The following is a 20,292-nucleotide window of genomic DNA, read 5'->3' as shown; positions in this document are numbered from 1 at the left end:
ACACTATAATCAGCAATCTCCATGTTACTGAGGCTGAAAATGCATGTAGCAGGACTCTATTCAACGCTAATTTTATTTCCATCCCATCATACCTGTACATTTATCATCCTGCCATCAACCACCATAACCTTTAATTGCAAGTTTTCTACAACAGCAGCAGTGTAAGGGACTGTGAATAGGGGCCTCCATGTAACATAAATGATACAGGACAAACCGGGTTTTGAGTAATACTACCAAACATGGAATAAAACACCTATGGTAATGAGAGAGTCGTTTACAGGAAAGAGGACCTGAAATACTTACGTTCAGGGTGTACACTCATACCACATGCTAGTGTGGCACAGACCCACCAGTTGTTGCGTAATAGCCCAAGTCCTTACAGGTTCAGGGTATTTCAAGGCATGGGCAAAACATGCTGCATGTTCATAATCCTGTACACTGGAAAAACACCTTCCCTCACTCTCTGCAGACATTGGGGTTGTTCATCAGGCCTTATTCTCCTCTGCAGGTCTCAGCTTTCTGCTTGTAATGCTGTACAGGAATCCAAGCTAACTACAAATCACAGGGTAGGAATAGTTAATTCAGTTCAAGATTAAGACATCTACGTTTGGACACAGATTTTTAAAAATCCTCTTAGGGAACTGAAACCTGTGAAACCAGATACTAGATGTCTAGTTTAGCATGAGCTGAATCACCCCCTAGGCTGGTCTCAATCCCCATTCATTACAGAGGAGCTCAGGCATGCAGCGCACAACTACTTGTAAACACTAAAACTTCAGTGTCTTAATCCTGGACTGAATACCACTGACAAGAAGTTATTTAATAAGGGACCCATGTATAGATTCAGCAGATGCCTCAACTCCATTTAAAACAGTAATGCCTTAATTAAAACCTCTTCCTGCACTATTATCACTACAATCTTGCCCGCTACACACTGAGAAAATAGTATGTAAATAGTCCACTGCTGAATATCTGTCATTCAAAAGGATGAAATTACAAGTTTAGTCAGACTAAGTTTGAAACAAAGGTCAACTAGTCCTTCTCAACTCCATCTGATAACTGCCTGAGTCCATTACCATAACAGAGAATTGCCAGAATACCAGACATGCAAACTGTGCCTTCCTGAACTAATTCTTGCATCATACCTCACAAGAGCTGACAAGACACAGTTTTTAATCTATTGCTATAGAAACTACCATATGGCCTGTTTCTTAATCCTCTACATCTTCACTGTAAAAGGGAAATCTACTGAGAAACAAAGATCTAGGCATGAATTTACAGAAATGGCTTAAATACATAAAAGTCATTCCCTTGCAGATAAAAGCATGTAATACTCAAAGCAAAAAAAATCCACCAAAGAACAAAGGAAAGCGATCCTCTTGGTTAATGATGTCTCCTAGGGTCATAAAGTATAATTCAAAACGCAGCATGACACAGAAAGACTTCTTTAAAATCATTTGAAGAAAACTGTTTCAATTCACACAATTGCTATGTTTCACCCCACAGAATACCACACATCTGACATATATGAATTATTTTAAAGAAGGTAAAACAAACAGAAAAAACACATCTTGAAGTTTGGATAGGCAGTATTCCAACACTGCTGATTTTCATCACAAGCAACATGATCTCTTTCTTCTCTCATTCCCTCCACCTGCTTCATTAGCCCAATGACTGTCTTCACATAATACTGCAGAAAGTTATACAAAAGGGCTCTATCAGGGCCTCAGCATCTGGCCCTGAATTCACAATGGCTTGCATGAGCATGAACTGCAGAGAGATCACAGAATGATTACTGTGTACACCAGAAGGGGGGGCGGGGGGGGGCAGGAACAAGAACACCCCACAAGGAACTGAAGTGTCCAGTTTTCACTGCTTTCAGCTGCACCATCAACCTTGGTTCCTTCGAACCATTCTTCTGTTGCCCCAGCAAACAGACCAGAGCTTCACCTGCATTGCCCCTGCACTGCACCACAAGGCTGACTGCTTATTTGCTTCTCTGCTAAGAGCACACCTCTTCCCCTGCCTTGAATCAGAATTTTTCTGTTAAGTGTGTCAGCATCGCAGGCTTGACGCAGCTCTGGCTCCAGCACGCTTTTAACCACTCTAAATTGCCAGTTCCTCAATGAAAATTTCCAGAGTCAGCTCTACAGAAACAAGAGCTCCGTGGAGAAATTCCTCCTGAAACACTCAACATAGCTGGAAAGAAAAACAGAAACAGAACACTGCAGTAAGCAAAATGCTCAGATTTGTAAAGATAGTTTAAATGCAGACACACTTCAAACCCCCATTTGCTACACTTACTGGTATTATAAAAGTCCAGTTCAAAGCTTATAGGCTACTTGTGACTATCATTGACTAACTACTTGTCATTTCTACATGAAATTTGCCACAGTCTTAAAATAGGCTCCTATGACAATAGAGATGACATCACTGGCTAATGAAATTAGATTTTTTTATTGAATTCCCGAACTGAAGTACAGCTGAAATGCAACAGCTAAAGATAACGACTTTTTAATGCCCCAGAGTTCAGCCTGTTTGCTGTTAATTTGTGGCAGACACCAGGATTCCATTTCATGCATCAAGTACTGATCTTCTAAAAATAATATGGAGAATAGAAGTAACTTCCACTGATAAACCTCTTGAAAGAAATTTAAAATTCTTTGAAAAAAATAAATTAGTAGCTACTCAAACAACAATAGAGGTTTCAATAAAAAAAATAAATTGAACTGTATATCAAGAGTGACAATCCAAAACCTGACTCAAAGATAATTTCAGCTGTAAAAATATTAATTGAAATGTAAATTTAAACGCTCTGTTAGTTTTCTTCTATTACAATGATTACATTTTCAACAGGAGTAAACAGCAGCTTCATATTTAAACAGTTAATTCATCTCACCACCACTGAAAAGTAGTTCATGTATCATAGTGAAGGGTACATGGGGGAAGTGAAGTAGAACAAGAGGAAAAAAAAGTTTTAGTTTAAAAAGAGCAATAACATGCATCATAATTAAAATTTTTTCAAGATTGTTATCTACCTACATATTTCCTATAACATGAAAACCAATTAGAAATCTCTAGCAATAGCAAGACACTTTTTAGAGTACGTTTGCTTCCACTGAAAAATTCAGTATCTGTATCTGTGCGTCACAGTAAAGCCATAACAGCCAGACGTTTGAGAACTGGAAATGAAATGCTGCTGCCTCAGCATACAAAATAAGTACACTACAGAAACAGCAAAAAGCCTGGAGACAACAGGTTCTGTTCAAACAGAATCAAGTTGGTAAAGGAATTATGCAGAAGTTTTCCTTCATTATTTAGTAGCTATGACCACAGTCAGAAAATCCTAAGTCCCTACTGCAGACTTCAAACATTTCAGAAAGTGTTTCACTCACAGTAGGACTTTAGTGTGATTGTGAGAAAACTAACTGGAACTATATGACATTTTTCACAGCATCTCTATGTATTTTTCCATGTGATATTGAGTGCACTTAATTTTCAAATTCCTCCTAACTGCAATTTCTTTTGTCTCTTTCCACATTCACCTCAGATGCACTGCTGATGCAACTGCCCAGAGGAGTTCAGGAGACAACAAGAACATTCTTCCCACATCCCTTTCTCAACACTGACAACTCAGAGAAAACACGGGATGCTTAAAAGAGTAACCAACTGACTGGGAAGAAAGCAAAGTGGTATGAACAGGAGGAGCCACAGCTCTGACTTCCTTCTCAACAGCCAAAATGGACCACATGTAAGAAACAAAACTGCTACATAGAATGGAGTAAGTGAACTTCCCACTCTAGCAGACCCAGAAGTATCTCAGCAAGTCACAGCTTATTCTGCTGATCAGAGATCCCACAGCAGTCAGACTACAGGCTGCCCTTCCCTCCTCAGCACTGAAGTAGGATTCTAGCCCATTTAGGACTCATTAGGCCTTGCACAGTGGGGAACAGCTTTATGGAAAGTTACAGGAGATGACAAGTTTCTTCTGTAGAGAGGAAAGAAGGCTGGTATGAATCCAACAAAAGGGAGACAGGAGACAAAGTTTTACCGAGCTATTTGCCCAGTATTGGCCCATTGGTAGTAAACACCAGAGCTCAGAGACTCACCACAGGGACAACTCATACAAAGAAGCACTTGGAAACTATCATGTCTCACCAATATGAAATGGGAGAAAAAAGAAATAATATTTTTACATACAAAACTTTAATATACAGGCTCTGTCATAGCTCAGCTTTGATCTTCTTCCTCCCAACTAGCTGTGGAGGTAGTGGAGAAGGTAAGATCTCCATGACGCTGTCTCATTTCTCAACAAATTACTGCCACACAGCTTCCAGAGAAATAATGCAAGTATCATTGTTCTGGGGGCAATTCTGTCCAAATGCTCGTCTTGTAGCATCTCAGTGCAAATCAAGATTGGTTAGCAGATTCCTACAGCACTTGAGAAACAAATGCTCCTCTGCATTAGTTGCACACAGTGGGTGCCTCGCTGTTGTTACCTTTGGCTAAAATAGGAGTTAGCCTAGAAACAACCAAGGCTGTGGAAGGAGGCAATTAGGTATTGCAGGACAGGTTCCCTCTGAACAATTTACATGAAAGCTGGGCTTTCAAGATCCTTACAAAAGTTAAAATAACTGATCAGGTGGAAACATCAGCAGGACACATCGATAGCTGTGAACAGAATCCTGTATGCAAATGGGGAAGACACATCCAGCACAAATAAAAACTCAGAACAGTATGTTTCCTGAATATTCACCTTCCTCAAAAGAGACAGTAAGACTATTATAAATATTCCCATGAAGGGCTGCAGGCTTTGCTACTTATCTCAGAGGGCACAATTCAGTGTTCAATTACATCAACAGAAAGTTCTCCCTTGATTTTGATGGGTCATGTATCTGATCCAATCAATGACAGTACATTATGGGATGACACGGACAGAAACACACACAGAGGACATATTTATACAGAGTAAATGCAAACAGGAGAGGCAGATTTATAAAGCCTGGTGCATATAACTTGTGGTAGTCAGGGCACTTCTCAGCTGGAGAAGCTCTTCAGTAGTTTTCAAAAATTAAATACCATTTTAAATGGAACAAACCAACTAAATTTGGCATACAGTTATAAACATAGTCCCTTTGGATTTCCAGCTAAATGATTTCTTCAAGAACTGATAAAATTCATGACTGTAAGAAGGGTACAGCTCAAGAAATGTGTCTAACAGAGCTGAAAAGCACACTATCAAGCTTCGGGAATCCCACCAGACTCACTTGAACAAACTTCTAAACTCAGCACTAGAATGTCTTCCATTTGGGTTAAGAGACATTTTGGTTCTGCCAATCGAATCTCTTTTTAAATATTGATCACTATTACTATAATTTCACCTACTACAGTCATGCTGCTAGCATGGACAGAGGAAAAACTTTGGTATAGCCACTACCAGGGTAATTCCTTAAGTAGGTAAGATGCCTTCTGCCTTCCCTTAAAAGAAAAATAAAGCAATGTAAATGTAAACAATAAATTAAACTGGATCAGCAACTAACCAAGATAAACAAAATAAGAGTGGGACACAGACTTAACACAATATCCAGTGCCTGCCTACCTTGTCAGAGCTCATACAAGACATGAAACAGGTGCTAGCTGTCAAAGGCTGGGTACAATCTAGACTTTCTAAAGGCTCCTGATAAAATCTCTCAAGCAGCTATTACAGAAACAGCTGCTGCTATAGCAGTTACAGGTTTCTGTTTGTTAACCAAGACAGATTAGAAATAGATCAACAGATAAGAAGCAAAAGTGCTGGAAAAATGATCACTTATCAGCCTGAGATGAGTAATAGTGGTGTGCCTCATTCTATCAGTTCTAGGACAACCATCAGTCATACATATTTCAAAAGGTCTTCTGGAGATTTTCTTTGTAATATTGCTCTGGTTTCAAGGCTTGAGAGTCACGGCTTTTCTTTTACAGATCAAGGCACTTAGTATCTGCAGGCTAAGACATGATGAGTATGTGTTCAGATGAACAGAAGTTAGGCAGAGATCAAGGATGATCCACACACAGCCCCACTATTTAACCCTGAGCCACAAACCTGACTCAAAACTCTGAAGCTCCCCTTTCGCAGACATTAGGTCAGGGGCTAACCCAGAGCATCACAGCAGTTCTCAGTGTTTATACAGCCTCCTGCCAGGCCAAGGCACAGGGACAGGAAGCAGACTAAGGCACTCAAAGAGGAAAAGAGAATGACAAGCCAGGGGATTCCACATCAGGGCTGGATAGTCGGAAAATGGGACAGAACAACATAAATCATAGTATGGTGCCAACACAACACACCCTTCAGGAAAACTATGATGGCATTTCACCCTCTGGCATAGGGCAGTGGGCATCCCCCAGTAGTCTTGGGCAGAATGGGGCAGTGCCGATGAGGAGGGACTGCAGGGTGTCCCTCCTCATCAGCCAGGAAGGGAAACTTCTTTTATGGGTTGGATACGCTCAAAGCACTACTTAGCTCATTATAGAAATGCTCCCTCTGTATTTCTAAAATTCTAATGAATCAAGGCTTACATGACAGCATGTAAAATGGCAAATTAGGAAAAGTGGAAAAACTGAAATCTCAATATTGATCAAGCTCCTGCTACAAACCTGCAAAAGCAAATTTGACACAGGCTTTAACTAGGATTTTTTGAGACAGCTGCAAACTTGGCCAGTCTCCTAAGATGAAATACTGCAAAATTACGTATCTTTAGAGACACCAAATGGAGGCACTGAAAATAACACCTAACTCAAATAAAACCAGAAAATTCTCAACAGAAAAGACTGTTCCCTGTTTTGCAGTACTTTGTTCAAATTTATGGACACAGGTCATAGGGTTTACCATTAAGCTTAGTAACCATCACACTAGATTTACCCCACTGCCTTTCTTCTCCTACTATGACAACTTCTGAATTAAAGTTGTATTCAATAACACAACACTGAAACTGATATTCATTAATATTTTCAGTGTATCACCTCCTATAAAGAGTGAATGTGCTGATTTATAAAATGCCATTACAAGCCCACAGGACATTCTAGAAGTCTCACTTTATTCTTCAGTTTCCCAGGAGATGCCAACAAAATGGGTCAAAACCAGAGAAGTGATTAGCCTGAGACCCTTACTTTTCCTGGAGTATTATGGAACAAGACATATCACATGTCCCATTGCTTTGCCCTCAAACTATTTAGTGGCTTCTGTACTTCTGCCTATCTTATAAAGTAATAATGAGATTTTTCTCCTTCAAATCAAGTTTAATCTGTCTTGTAAACTCCCCAAAACACAATGTATTGCACCAGCTAGAACAAAATTGGTTTCTCTATGCCTCTTGACAAAGCTGTCCCATGTGACTGAGAAAGAGAATCTCACACCTACATTTCCACATCATTTCACACAAGCATAAGAATTTGGATTGTTGTAGGTTATCTGATGCAAGATAAACACAGTGTTTGTGAAGAATCATGCCCTTATTTTCTTCTCAAGATTGCTTGTTCATTTATGAACATATATTTAAAATGAACATATATGCCATGTGCCAATAACTTCCTTTTTCAACATAAATCAAGTTTGTAGAAAAAAATTGGACTTGCCACAACTTGCTATATACTTAGCCAATTATCATGTGTTCAATTAGTACATTGTGGGTAGTTAATAAATGCTTGGACTTGGAGAATTGTTGTCCGCTCCGTTGGGGATTTGCAAATCTGAGTCACTTGTCTCCCTCACCTGAGCGGGACGTGACATGGGACTGGACTAGGCTTCCCACTACAAGAAAGATACAGACTTACTGGAACAAGTCTAGCACAGGGCCATGAAGTTGATTTAGGAGTATCTTCATATGAGGAGATGCTGAGCAAGCCGGGATTGATCAGCTTGGAGAAGAGATGGCTCAGGCTCAGATAAGATGGCTCTTATCAATGTGTATAAATACCTGACGGGAGGGAATGAAGAAGAGAGAGCCAGACTCTTCCTAGGAGTGTCCACCAACAGGACAAGAGACAATACGCACAATTTAAAACCCATGTGATTCCATCAAACACAAGAAAACAGCTTTTTTTACTGTGACAGAGGTCAAACACTGGAACAGCTTGACCAGAGGGGTTCTGGAATCTCCAGCTGCAGAGATATACAAAACACAACTGGACACAGTCTTGGACAACCTGCTTCAGCTGTCCCTGCTTGAGCAGGTCCCCTCCAACCTAAACAATGCTGTGGTTCTGTGAAGATGATATAAGAAGTCTGAGAACCTATGCTGACAACTAAAGCACGAGGCTAGGAAGGCACTTGTGTTTAGTCCACTGCTCTGCTGCCACAGACTTTTTCATAAGCCAAAGCATTTATTTTGGTTACTAGTTACTAGAATCTGCCCGGCTCAGATTCTGGAAGGACAAGCATACAAACAAATGAAAGAAAAGCTCTTTCCATGACTTAGTATACAAATAAACTACATGACACATTCTGCTTTCTTTTCTTCCTCTGAAGTGTCTGGTTAGCCAACTTCTGAAATAGAACACGGAACCAGCTGGGCTGCCAGGTTATTTCTTTACGGCACTTTTTATTTAAATGTGTGCATTTACTGTTGAGAAGAGTAAAGAAAGGACAAGACATAAGACTTTATTTATGTATGTTTTCCATTACTTTGCAGCCTAATCAGGTGAAAAAAAAATAGTCATACTACAGAGAGAAGAACAGAGAGAAGAGACAGATACGAAAGTTTGTTGCTGTATGTGCAACTCCAATTATTTATCAGAGTATGTAAATTTTGTACATGGTATGCTTTAATGGGAATAGAGTAGGGGGCTTCACTCCTAAAGTAGCTAACTCACCTATTACTGCAACTGATATTTACATTTGAAAATTAGATGAAGAGCTAAGTCCACAAAAAAAAAAAAAAAATTAAAAGAAATCATAAAAAGTTGTAAAAGTACCAGAAAGAAAAGCCATTAAATAATGCAGCATTTCATCAGCCACTGGCTTGTTTTACTACATGTGTGCTTTGGTTGTCTACACCTGAAAAGTGCATTAATGGCCCATTAGGAAAAGGCACTGAAACTTGAGAGCTATCTAAAAACTGTATCCAATGCCTATGCCTGAAACACCTAGAAATGGCCCAAGTCTGGCTGTTTCCCTGATTGAAATGTACTCATTCTAATTTTTAACAGCATCATAATGCTCCAGGCAGTCCACTTGCCAGAAAGGTTTGTATGTCTCAGGTGATTAAAATCACTCCTCTTTTGGCCATCTCTGAAACTACCACAAAGGTATGCTGTAATATAATTGTCTACAAATGCACTGCCTATGGTGCCTCATCAATGAGGTAACAGAGCATCTGTGCCAGAGTCAGCCCTTTAATTGCAATGGAAAAGGTAAGAAAGCCTCGGACTGCAGACTGAGGCAGAATACGTAAAATTACAGCACCAATGTAGTTTTTATAAAGTAAACTAAAGTAACCTCTTTTTATTTACAGGATCAACATAGGAACAGCTGTAAGTTAGGGACATCTATTGTTGCTGTGCTGCTCTGAATGCATTAGAAAAGTTAAACTGCACAGAAGATCAATTAAAGCCTTATTATCTGCATGAAAGAAAACTGCATGAAAGAAATTGATGTTCCCATGTGCTACCTAGCATAGAGGTGTTGGCACTGTTAAAAGACAACACTGCAGTTGAACAGAGGAGAACACACTATCTCTGAGACAAGGCTAAGTGCAGAAGCCACGTGAGGAAGTGGACCCTAGACTGGGAGATTCCAAAACAAGAGCAGCAAGAACTCTACTGTCACTGTGCATACCACCCTAACAGACGTTCCTACTCTAGAGAGGATGCTTTTGTGAATGGTGGACAAATACATCCATGGTCAGGCTGAGAGGACTGGCAACACTGACATCCCCATTTTCAAGCAACCAAGAACACAGACGTGCCACTGCCACAGACGTTAATGAAAAAGCTGTCCTTCCTTAGACTCATCCCTAGTCCCAGGAGCTCCACATCCGCTACACAACTTGCAAGAAAAGTAAAAGTCAATACCAAAGCCCAGACTAAAGATTCAAAAAATGTCAGTGCTCAGAATATCCAGCCATGTTCTCTCTCTGCCTAAAGAGTAAGGCAAACCAAAAGCAATAATCAAAGTTGTTGTTTTGTAACAGGAGAATGCTATGGATAATACAGGTACAACTCCATAAACAGACACATCTGTGTCATCTGCACACCACTGCCAGAAAAAACAAGTAGCAGATTAGATCATTCTCATCCAGCATTCACAACTTTTCAGTGGTAAGATTCAAAAGACAAACCTTTGTTACCCACTGCAATAACCTGTTTTTAGCCTTGTTAAGCTTGTAGTAATCCAGCACCATGGGAATATACAGCAATAAATGTAACTCCCCTGTCACAAAAAGCCCAAGCAATGGAAGAAGGCCTTGCAGGTGTGTAGAACACCCTCTCAAGAAATGCACAGGAAGATGGGAAGGTGTGGTGGGTTGACCCTGGCTGGATGCCAGGTGCCCACCAAAGCTGCTCCATCACTCCCCTCCTCAGCTGGACAGGGGAGAGAAAATATAATGAAAAGCTCATGGGTCAAGATAAGGACAGGGGGAGATCACTCACTAGTTACCATCCCAGGCAAAACAGACTTGACTCTAACTTATTACCTATCAAATCAGAGTAGAATCATGAGAAATAAACCCAAATCTTAAAAACACCTTCCCCCCACCCCTCCCTTCATCCCAAGCTCAGCTTTACTCACAATTTCTCTACTCCTCCCCCTCAGCAGCACAGGGGTAACGGGGAATGGGGGCTGTGTAAGTTCACCACACATTATCTCTACTGCTCCTTCCTCCTCAGGGGGAGGACTCCTCACACTCTTCTCCTGCTCCAGCATGGGGTCCCTCCCCTGGGAGACAGACCTACATGAACTTCTCCAACATGGGTCCTTCCCATGGGCTGCAGCTCTTCATGAACAACTCCAGCATGGGTCCCTTCCACAGGGTGCAGTCCTTCAGGAAGAGGCTGCTCCAGCGTGGGTCCCCCATGGGGTCACAAGTCCTGCCAGCAAATCTGCTCCAGCGTGGGCTCCTCTCTCCACAGGTCCTGCCAGGAACCTGTTTCAGCGTGGGCTTCCCACCAGGTCACAGCCTCCTTTGGGCACCCACCTGCTCCAACATGGGGTCCTCCACGGGCTACAGGTGGAGATCTGCTCCACCATTAACCTCCATGGGCTGCAGGGGCACAGCCTGCCTCACCATGGTCTGCACCATGGGCTGCAGGGGAATCTCTGCTCTGGTGCCTGAAGCACCTCCTCCCCCTCCTTCTTCACTGACCTTGGTGTCTGCAGAGCTGTTGCTCTCATATATTCTCACTCTACTCTCCAGCTGCAATTGCTGTTGTGCAATTGCTGTTGCACAATTGGGGGTTCCCCCCCCCCCCCCTTCTTAAATATGTTATCCCAGAGGCTCTACCACCATCACTGATGGGCTCGACCTTGGCCAGCAGCGGGTCCATCTTGGAGGTGGCTGGCATTGGCTCTGTCAGACACACGGGAAGCTTCTAGCAGCTTCTCACAGAAGCCACCCTTGTAGCCCCCTGCTACCAAAACCTTGCCACACAAACTCAATACAGAAGGCCAAGTAGCAAAGACTTGCTGCAGTACTGCTTAAGGTAGAGAAGGTAACAATAGATCTGTAAAACAAGGATGGGAACAGATGCAGCAGATGAATCCAAATAGAGTAAAAGTAAAGACATTAATTAAAACACTGAGACTAGATGATACGGACTGTTTTCAGCCCTATTCTTGATATGTTGCATGACTTCATACTAGTCCACTGTTCTTCCATTTCTCTTCCCCCTCTTTGTCTACACAGGATCAGGGTCTACCTCTGCCTGCACCACGACCAGCTCAGTAGGGTTTAGACTTTGACTGGACCTTCTACAGGTAATACATCTACATTAGCCTTCTGTAATGTACTGAATATAAAAATAATGGGAGGCTTATGCAGACCAAAGGGAACAGGGGATGACACCGGGAAAAATGGAAGTAGAAACATAAACAGAAGTGACAAGCTTTCTAAGATGAATACAAAATGAAGGAAGGTCGATGGAGAACTGGATGCTAAGATTTAAAAACAGGGTATCACCAATATCACTGGCAAATCTTCCAGTGACAACATCTCATTGCAGTTACTTATTCAATTAGCAACTGACATTACCTTACATGTTTGATTTTTAACTCAGATGAGTGTGAACAGATAACATGGGAAATCAAATTAACTTGTATTGAACAATATAAAAATGAAACTTCTCAGTAAAGCATCATCAAAACACATACAAACATTAAATTTACCTCAGATCCTAAACTGAGAGAGATTATTTCATCCTCAAAAGCAGAATGTGTATCAATATGAGGAGGAATTCCTGCATAAGAAAAAACAAAAAAGTCAGTATAATAGAGTGCCATCTCTGTTAACAAGCTCTATTTCCATGGATGTCCATACAGAAAACTGGTATGTACGGTTGAACAAACAAAACTTATCATAAACAAGGCAGATGCCTTCCAAAAGAATTCAGGACAATTGTCTGATTTATATGCCCAGATTAAATGCACACAGTTAACCTAAGTGTCCTGTATAATCAGTGGAAATATCCAGAAGACAGTTCGGAGCACCCAAAGGCCTCACCCTCTGAAGATTCCAAATGCTCTCCTTGCTGCAGACAGCACCTGAAATCACTATGTTCTCCTCTTAGGCAGTTTAGCCCTTAACACTAACAGTTATGGTATGTTAGGTGATTTTGGGCCTTAGTTCATCCATGATCATGTATTTCTCCCTCACTTTCTTCACAGAGAAGGAATCATCCCAAATACTCCCTCTATTGCTAAGAAAATGACTGTGCTATGGGTCTCAGCTTCAGAATTAGGGCCTACTACCACGACCGCAGGCCCTGTCAGGGTCAAACCCTGCCTCTGCTTTGCAGTTCCCAGGAGAACTCCATACACCATTGCTAGGCTAACCCCTGGGTAGTACATCTGTTGGTGTGTGTATGAGTAAACACACATAGGTGAGAATTACCAAAGGGACAGTAATTTTTACGGGTTTTTTAAAAATCTTTCTTTCAGATCTGCTAATTGGAAAGAAACTGCCATTCCCCACAGCTTGTACCACACATTTTAACACCAAGTGCTGAAACAGCAGCGTGCATGCCACAGCAAGATCTCACCCCGTGGTGGGGAACTGTAGTCAGCAGTGAAGCAAGGCCAGCAGACAGCTTGGGAGAACTACACCTTCCTTTGACACTCTAGCAGGCTCAGACAGATAGAGTAGCTCCTACATGATCCAAACCAAAACAGTTATATTTGCTTATTAAAAATTCTACCCATGTTCATTTTGGACACTACTGAATTCCTGAGCTGAAAATATTTTCTCTTAACAGTGTCAGTCAGCCCTATAAAGCACCCTTATTATATGCCAGATTTTACCTCTAGATGTAAATATTCTGAATTCCACTAGTTTCAGTGAAAGCAATACAAGTGTTTTATGAGGTCAACATTTAATCTGATAGAAAAATCAGCAAGACTTGAAAACCAAGGACACATTATCTGTTTGTGCTTGCTCATAACTTTGCTTCAGTATAAAGCACTGAAACTCTGCCTGAAGACAGTGCAATTCACCATGCAACAGAAGAACATTTACTGCTCTTTTCAGCATCACCCAGACAATTCAATCAAGACTACACTGACCTACGTACCTGCTGTTCATACTCCATATATGCAGTACATGGTAAGAGACAGTCACCTAAGCATTCAAAAGTGGATGGTAGCTTTCAAGTATAAATCTACAACTTTAAACTGTAATTATTAGGACGCTGAATGAAAAAAGTGCTCTCAAAAAAGAATTCATTTAATGTGTCTTAAGTGTGGCCCCTACAGCTTAGATACCCAAAGTCATCAGTCACTTTTTAAAATCTCAAGTGTAATTTCCAATGACAATCTGTCTCAGAACACAGATTCTAAAGGTATTAATCTGACTGCACTCTGTGCTCATTCATATCCTAACAATTTGCACTTAAAGAGTATTTTGCTTTGAGTTTGTTGTTTTAAAAAAAACAGCTTCTTTTCCTGACAGAAATCTACAATTCTAACTAGTCTCCTCTGATGACCCAGCCAGAAGTACATGACTGTATCAATTTAACAGATCATCAGATACATAAACAAATAGGCTCAGCTCTTCAGACCCTTGTTTGGCAGACACTGTATTAGCTGTCAGACATTAATTCTGAAAGAAAAGCTGCTGTCCTTTCTTCCTAAGGACAAATGAGATATCCACTCTAGAAAGCAAGCCAGATACTTAGCCTTGATGACTGACCTTAGCAAAAAGCACAGCATGTCATTTATTCCCTAGAGGTGTGATTAGAAGCAAATTTCTCTTCAGATGTCTCCAGTTTGGGAAAGATTACAGAAACAGAGTCATTTCTTACTCCTCAGATATGGGAACACTGCTTGCATCATACTTAAAAGTCCATATATCACATACACTAATGTTGTATCACATGTGCTAACAGCAAGAGCAGTTTCCTGGAGACTGTATGCACAGTACAGAGAACAAGAAGAGTTTGGAGTGAAAAAATGCACTTCACTACAAAAACAAATGTGAGTATTTATTCCTATATCTTTTTATGGTTAGTTTCCATATTATGGCCTTGGACTCTGAAACACCATCAATCTCCATAACAGTGGTATCAAAAACTGTACTTCCTAACACAAGTTCCCAGGTTCAGAAACCAGTATGAAGACTTCAGTTTTGATTCAAGGTATCTCTGGTCACAGAGGAAATACACCAAGCATGTGCTTAAACCCTGTTCCTATACCATGTCACATGTAGATGATACTCCCTCCTGATTTTCAGTTAAGTTGTACAGGTTTGTCTGGGATAGAGTTAATTTTCTTCACAGTATCTTGTGTGGTGCTATGCTTTGGATTTGTGGTGAAAACAGTGTTGATAATACAGGGATGTTTTAGTTACACAGCATCAAGGTCCTTTCTGGTTCTCACACCTCCCTGTCAGAGTCCATTGGGGGTGCACAAGAAGTGGGGAGGGGACACAGCTGGGACAGCTAATCGAAGGGATGTTCCATACCATATGACATCACATTCAGCAATAAAACTAGGGGTGAAGTTTACCAGGGATGCCATTACTCAAGGACTGGCTGGGCACTGGTTGGCTGGTACTGAGCAACTGTTTTGGGGGTATTTTTGCATCACTTATTTTTCTTTGTTTTCTTTCCTTTTTTAAAAAAAACCAAACTTATTAAACTGTCTTTATCTCAACCCATGAGTATTCTCACTTTTATCTTTCTGATTCTCCTCCCTAGCTCAATGAGGGGGAGTGAGCAAGTGTGACGCTTAGTTGTCTACCAGAGTTAAATCACAATGTAAGGTAAAGAGCTCATAATTTTTGAAGGATAAACAAACTTACCTTGTCCAGGTTCATACTGATTTATAGTCAGTTGATCAGGTTTATGTTGGATATATCCCTGCTTCAAGCACTTCTCCAAGAATAGGTCACAAATTTCAGGAAGACCTAGTCATAGAAACAAAAAACTGTAAGCAAGACAGGATATCTTTTTACATTTTTATCCTTTTTATTTACAATAAACATAATAACTGGACAAAATACACAGAAACAGCTTTGTAGATATGTAAGTCCATCTTCAGTAATGATTACTCTGCATTTGCTGTAACACACACATCAGAATTGGGGGCATGACGTGCAAACCCGATATATTTATAACATCTACCAATTAGAAAGACTGTTCCTCCAAGGCCTCCACATTCAGAACTGGATCACTCCTTACAAATACAAACTGCACTATCTCTATGCATAAATAAAAGCACATCAAATCAGAGGCAAAGTTTCCACCAACTACAGTAAAAAAGTTGCACTCAAGAAGCAAAATTATTATGCAGAAAGTCAGAAGCTGTGCAGAGAGCTCTCCAAAAAACTTACTCCCTAAAAAGCTGTTACTGAATTAGATTAAGTATCACCAAAAAAAAATCTGCTGAGATTCAACTGGTCTTGAAATAGGAATGAACGTTACAGTCCTTCACTGAATTTTTGGTGTGCTATTTTACCTGAGGACTTCATTGTAGAATTCTGTTGGAGGCAACACCCACAAACATGTCAGTAATAGCCCCTCCATGAATCTACTGACTTTTATTTTCTATTTGCTCTCCCCCAATGAAATGTTTATGCTTTTCTCACACAAAATAGTTTAGCTGTGAAACTAGAGAACAGCTCAAATATCAATGATTTTATAGCTTAATTTGTTAAAACAGCAATATAACCAGAATCCTTCTGTTGGAAGCTACATCCAACCCAGTACACGTACGTCACCTTAAACACCTTCAAGTTTAACAGGAATTTAACTCCCCTATTTTACTATTTTTAAATCTAAGACTATAAGATGACTCACTCGCTTTGCTCTGACTCACAGCTCTCAACTCCAAATAAGTTATTCAAACCTTCTCAAAATTGCTTTCAGTCCAAAGGAAATTTTATTTTGGTGTGAATCCAGCAAGCTTGAAGCTAGTCAAGATAAATATACACAAGATACATCACAACCCCCCAAACAAATATTTAATTTGTAACACATAATTATTTTATGAAACAAAAGCTTAAAAAGAATGACAATTACAAACCCAAAAGCCTGATCTGACTGGACCTCAATAAAGGGCTGCAACTGATTGGAAAACAAGCTTCAAGCACTCACAGTAATTTGGAATGGATCTCATTGAAAAGAACGGTTCAGTGTGTGCTTAAGATGCAGTGAAAGCTCTCCTTTCATGAGAATCTCACCACTCCTTTAATTAGAATCTCACATCCATTTCTCAGTGAGGCTTAAAGGCTTTATATAATGCTTCAAACATCAGTGCAAAATTAAGTATGATTTAACAGGGAAGTTCTTACCTCCAGGTAAAGGTTTGTCTTTATCAACATTGTTGTTATCATAGCAGAACTCATATCCAAAATGTTTTACTCTTCTATGCTTTAAAGTCTTCTGGGCTGTAAAAACACACAAATTTGAAGTAAGATTAGACTACATAAAACAGTGTAGGCAATTTGCTATTCTTCCCTATTCCATCTGACCCGTTAACACAAACATTCTTTAATTAACACAATGTATGTGACCCTTGTCCTTCACAGCGCACACTTCTTCTGCCTTATTACCTTTTGTATTTCATTAAGTATCACATTCACTGCTGTTTGAAGTCAAACTGATGGTGTTTCTATACATGCAAGAAGTAGAGAGTACCAATTCTCTTGACCCATGTTTAATGCATCTTTATTCTTGCCCTGATCTCTGAACCTGCACTTGACTGATATCCTGTGGATACACCAGGCTCCTTCACTTTCACCAGTCACCAAGTTACATGTTAGCTAAGGTCAATATAACCTCTTGTGTTGTTCTAAGGAACAAAATTTACCCAGAAACCTTGAAGCAAATTCCAAGAACAATTCATTTATTAAGATATTTAACTCCACAGAGCCCAAGTGAAAGCACCAAAACATCCAGAATGTGTGTCTCACTGACTATTTGATTTAAGAGGAGACACAGCTCCTCAGCTGGACATCAAATTACAAGGGTAACCTTCACAGAACAGTCTTGTGCTTGGCAAAAGACATCTAAAAAAGACCTTAAATGCTTCTGAATGCAGGAACATTATTCAAGCATATCCATACCAGAATACCAATACAGACCACTTGACCCAGGAGTTCATCACCTACAATGTAAGACCAAACTTCTAAAATGCTAAGAACCAATACACAATGATTTCAAACAATACATTTACCAAGATAGAGACTTCTTGTCAACTGAAACTGTAGGAAAAAACAGCATAAAAGTATGGGAGGTCTGGTTTCCTATGGTTTTGCCCACCATTCTGAGTATCTTCATCTGCTGTCCAGTCAATACTTTCCAACATCCTCCTTTCCTCCTCTGGAGAAATAATCTTTTCAATGACCATCAGGCCTGGAGGCAAGCTTGTAGGAGCAGCATTCTGCCAGAAAACTAGGGTGTATGGAAAAAGAGAATACCGTCACTGTTTAGAAAAAACAAAACCATGGGTACCCTATTCCATCTGACCGGTTAAAGCTATGTATGAGAATACAGTACAGCTGTAGAAATATTTACTTTAATGATACAATGAAGCCCTCATTGGGGTCTTATTTGGTGAATGAATGATCCCTTTTTGGCACGACAAAACAGGATAAGGCCCAAGTTTTGCATCATGCAAAACACCTTCTAAAAATTTTACTGCATAAGACCAACAAGATTCCACACTACTCAAACGCAAAACCACTTGTGATTTTCCTGTCAAAATAATGGTAAAAATAATTTCCCAATCACTTCAGGATTCTACCTGTATTTCATTTTAATCTTCTAGAACTCTGGTGATTTACCAGGTTTACTCTCTGTCCAGAGAAGCAGTCTGAAATCAAATATGGAGGAGTATAATGCTATACCTAAGTGAACACAAAATGTTGGTGATGGAGGGACATTCAGTTTGCTATCCTAATAGCTTAAAAAGCATGTACAGACCAGCACCAGAAACCCTTTTCACTGAACACTCTAAAAGCTCATAGAAAGAACAACAGTTCTTGTATTAAATAGCTTATAGCCAGCCATAAAAAAAGCCTGGTGAGAAGCGGGGAAAAAAAAAAAAAAAAGCCAGAAATCATATTGTGCCTATTTTCCTTCCTGGGGTTGAGATAGAGATTGCAAGACTAAGCTTACACAAGAAATCCAATGAACTGTCCAGAGATCTCTTGGGTCCCAATTTAGCTCCTTAATCACAAAACCTTCATGTGCAGTATTGAATGGTCTGGAAACTACCTAAATCCTTTTTCCTTTTGCCTCCAAGTAAAGGAGTTCAAATTAGAGTATCCCATCATGAAATACAAGGAGCAAAGATTATTTTATGTCCTGAATCTTCGATTCTGGCTTTCATCCTCTGTGTCTACTTACAAAGACTAGTGTGCTTTTAGCTATATTTACAACCTAGGAAGTAAAAGCAAAAGGAAGCAGTATGCAGGAAGTTGGATATATAGGAGAGCAGAAAAGTTTTACCTTTTTCCACAAAATTAATATATAGAACAATGTTTTGGCCAAAGTCTTCCAGTGTTACTTCTTTTCCATTAAGGGCATCAAAGGCTTTCTTGGCTTCTTCTGTTGTCCCATATTTCACAAATGAATATGGTTTATTTGGTGGCATTAAGAGTGTTTCCACCAATCCATATTCTTCTACTATCCTGAGCAGTTGGTGTCTACTCATCCCATTACCAAGACCAGCATTGGCAATAACCAGGCTCTAATTGAAGAGGAATTTAAAAAAAATGGAGAATTAGTGATTACTGTTTATTCATTTAAAGCTAACACTCTACCAAGAAAGCAGCTCTATAAAGAAAAATTAAGCCCATGACTACTCTTTTATGTATTCCACACAAGATATTTACATTTCCATTAACTTGGTATATGAGCCTAAGGCAACCTTTGTTTGCCCAGCACATATTCTGGCAGAAAGACTTACAACCTCTATCAAAGGTACCTCCTCCATTAATGCATGTAGTTACTATTACAAGATGCTTAAGCTTTGAACCAGCACGTGTGTGTCAAGTGTACTGCAGGCAAGCAGGACACTGGCACACAAAATTTTGGACATTTCAAAAATGGAAATTTTCCAGAGACCTGTTACCACTAACAAAAACAAACAGAAAAACCTTTGAAGACTGTGATTTTTTTTTTTCAAGAAAAGTTTTCTCATCTTTGTCAAGGAGTCTCTCCAAGCATAGAAAGACTGATATTCCCAGTTCCACCTCAAGTTCCTCATGTATCAGGTCCACCAAAAAAAGCAGCAGCCTCTAGAAACAGAGCATCTAGTTCTGCTCCAGCACTCTTATCTGAAAATTCTCCCTCTTGTTTTTATAAGCAAAAGGGATTTATATCCCATCCTTAGTTAACACAGATTACTTCATGCACAATGCCTAATTGCTTAATTCTACACTTCCATGGTGATTTATGTCCAGAATTATCAAGGAGTATGTAGTTTGTGAGGACTGTTGCTGGTTTGCCAAATATTAGAACAAACAACAAAATAGAACTTTTCAAAGGACTATTATTCGAGAGATACCCTTTGGAAATACATAGGCCTTTTCAAAATAAATTAACAAGTTCTTTTGACATCTAAATAGCTATATGCCATAACTGGATGTTCAATCTAATCAT

The 20,292-nt window shown here is 39.9% G+C and overlaps 1 protein-coding gene across 2 annotated transcripts in view; it reads right to left on the bottom strand.

Moving 5' to 3' along the window:
- ALKBH8 (alkB homolog 8, tRNA methyltransferase) overlaps positions 1 to 20,292 on the bottom strand; it is a 49,555-nt gene that overhangs the window by 22,999 nt on the left and 6,264 nt on the right. For both annotated transcript variants that reach the window (XM_074860150.1, XM_074860151.1), the window contains 5 exons: positions 19,138 to 19,378; positions 17,947 to 18,078; positions 16,977 to 17,072; positions 15,486 to 15,590; positions 12,359 to 12,429 (listed from right to left, as the gene is read on the bottom strand). In XM_074860150.1, the coding sequence (XP_074716251.1) occupies positions 12,359 to 12,429; positions 15,486 to 15,590; positions 16,977 to 17,072; positions 17,947 to 18,078; positions 19,138 to 19,378 (645 nt within the window). The remainder of the gene's footprint in view (positions 1 to 12,358; positions 12,430 to 15,485; positions 15,591 to 16,976; positions 17,073 to 17,946; positions 18,079 to 19,137; positions 19,379 to 20,292) is intronic.

The sequence above is a fragment of the Strix uralensis genome, chromosome 2, assembly GCF_047716275.1.
Source record: "Strix uralensis isolate ZFMK-TIS-50842 chromosome 2, bStrUra1, whole genome shotgun sequence".
NCBI lineage: Eukaryota > Metazoa > Chordata > Aves > Strigiformes > Strigidae > Strix > Strix uralensis.
This window is presented reverse-complemented; position numbering and strand designations above follow the sequence as displayed.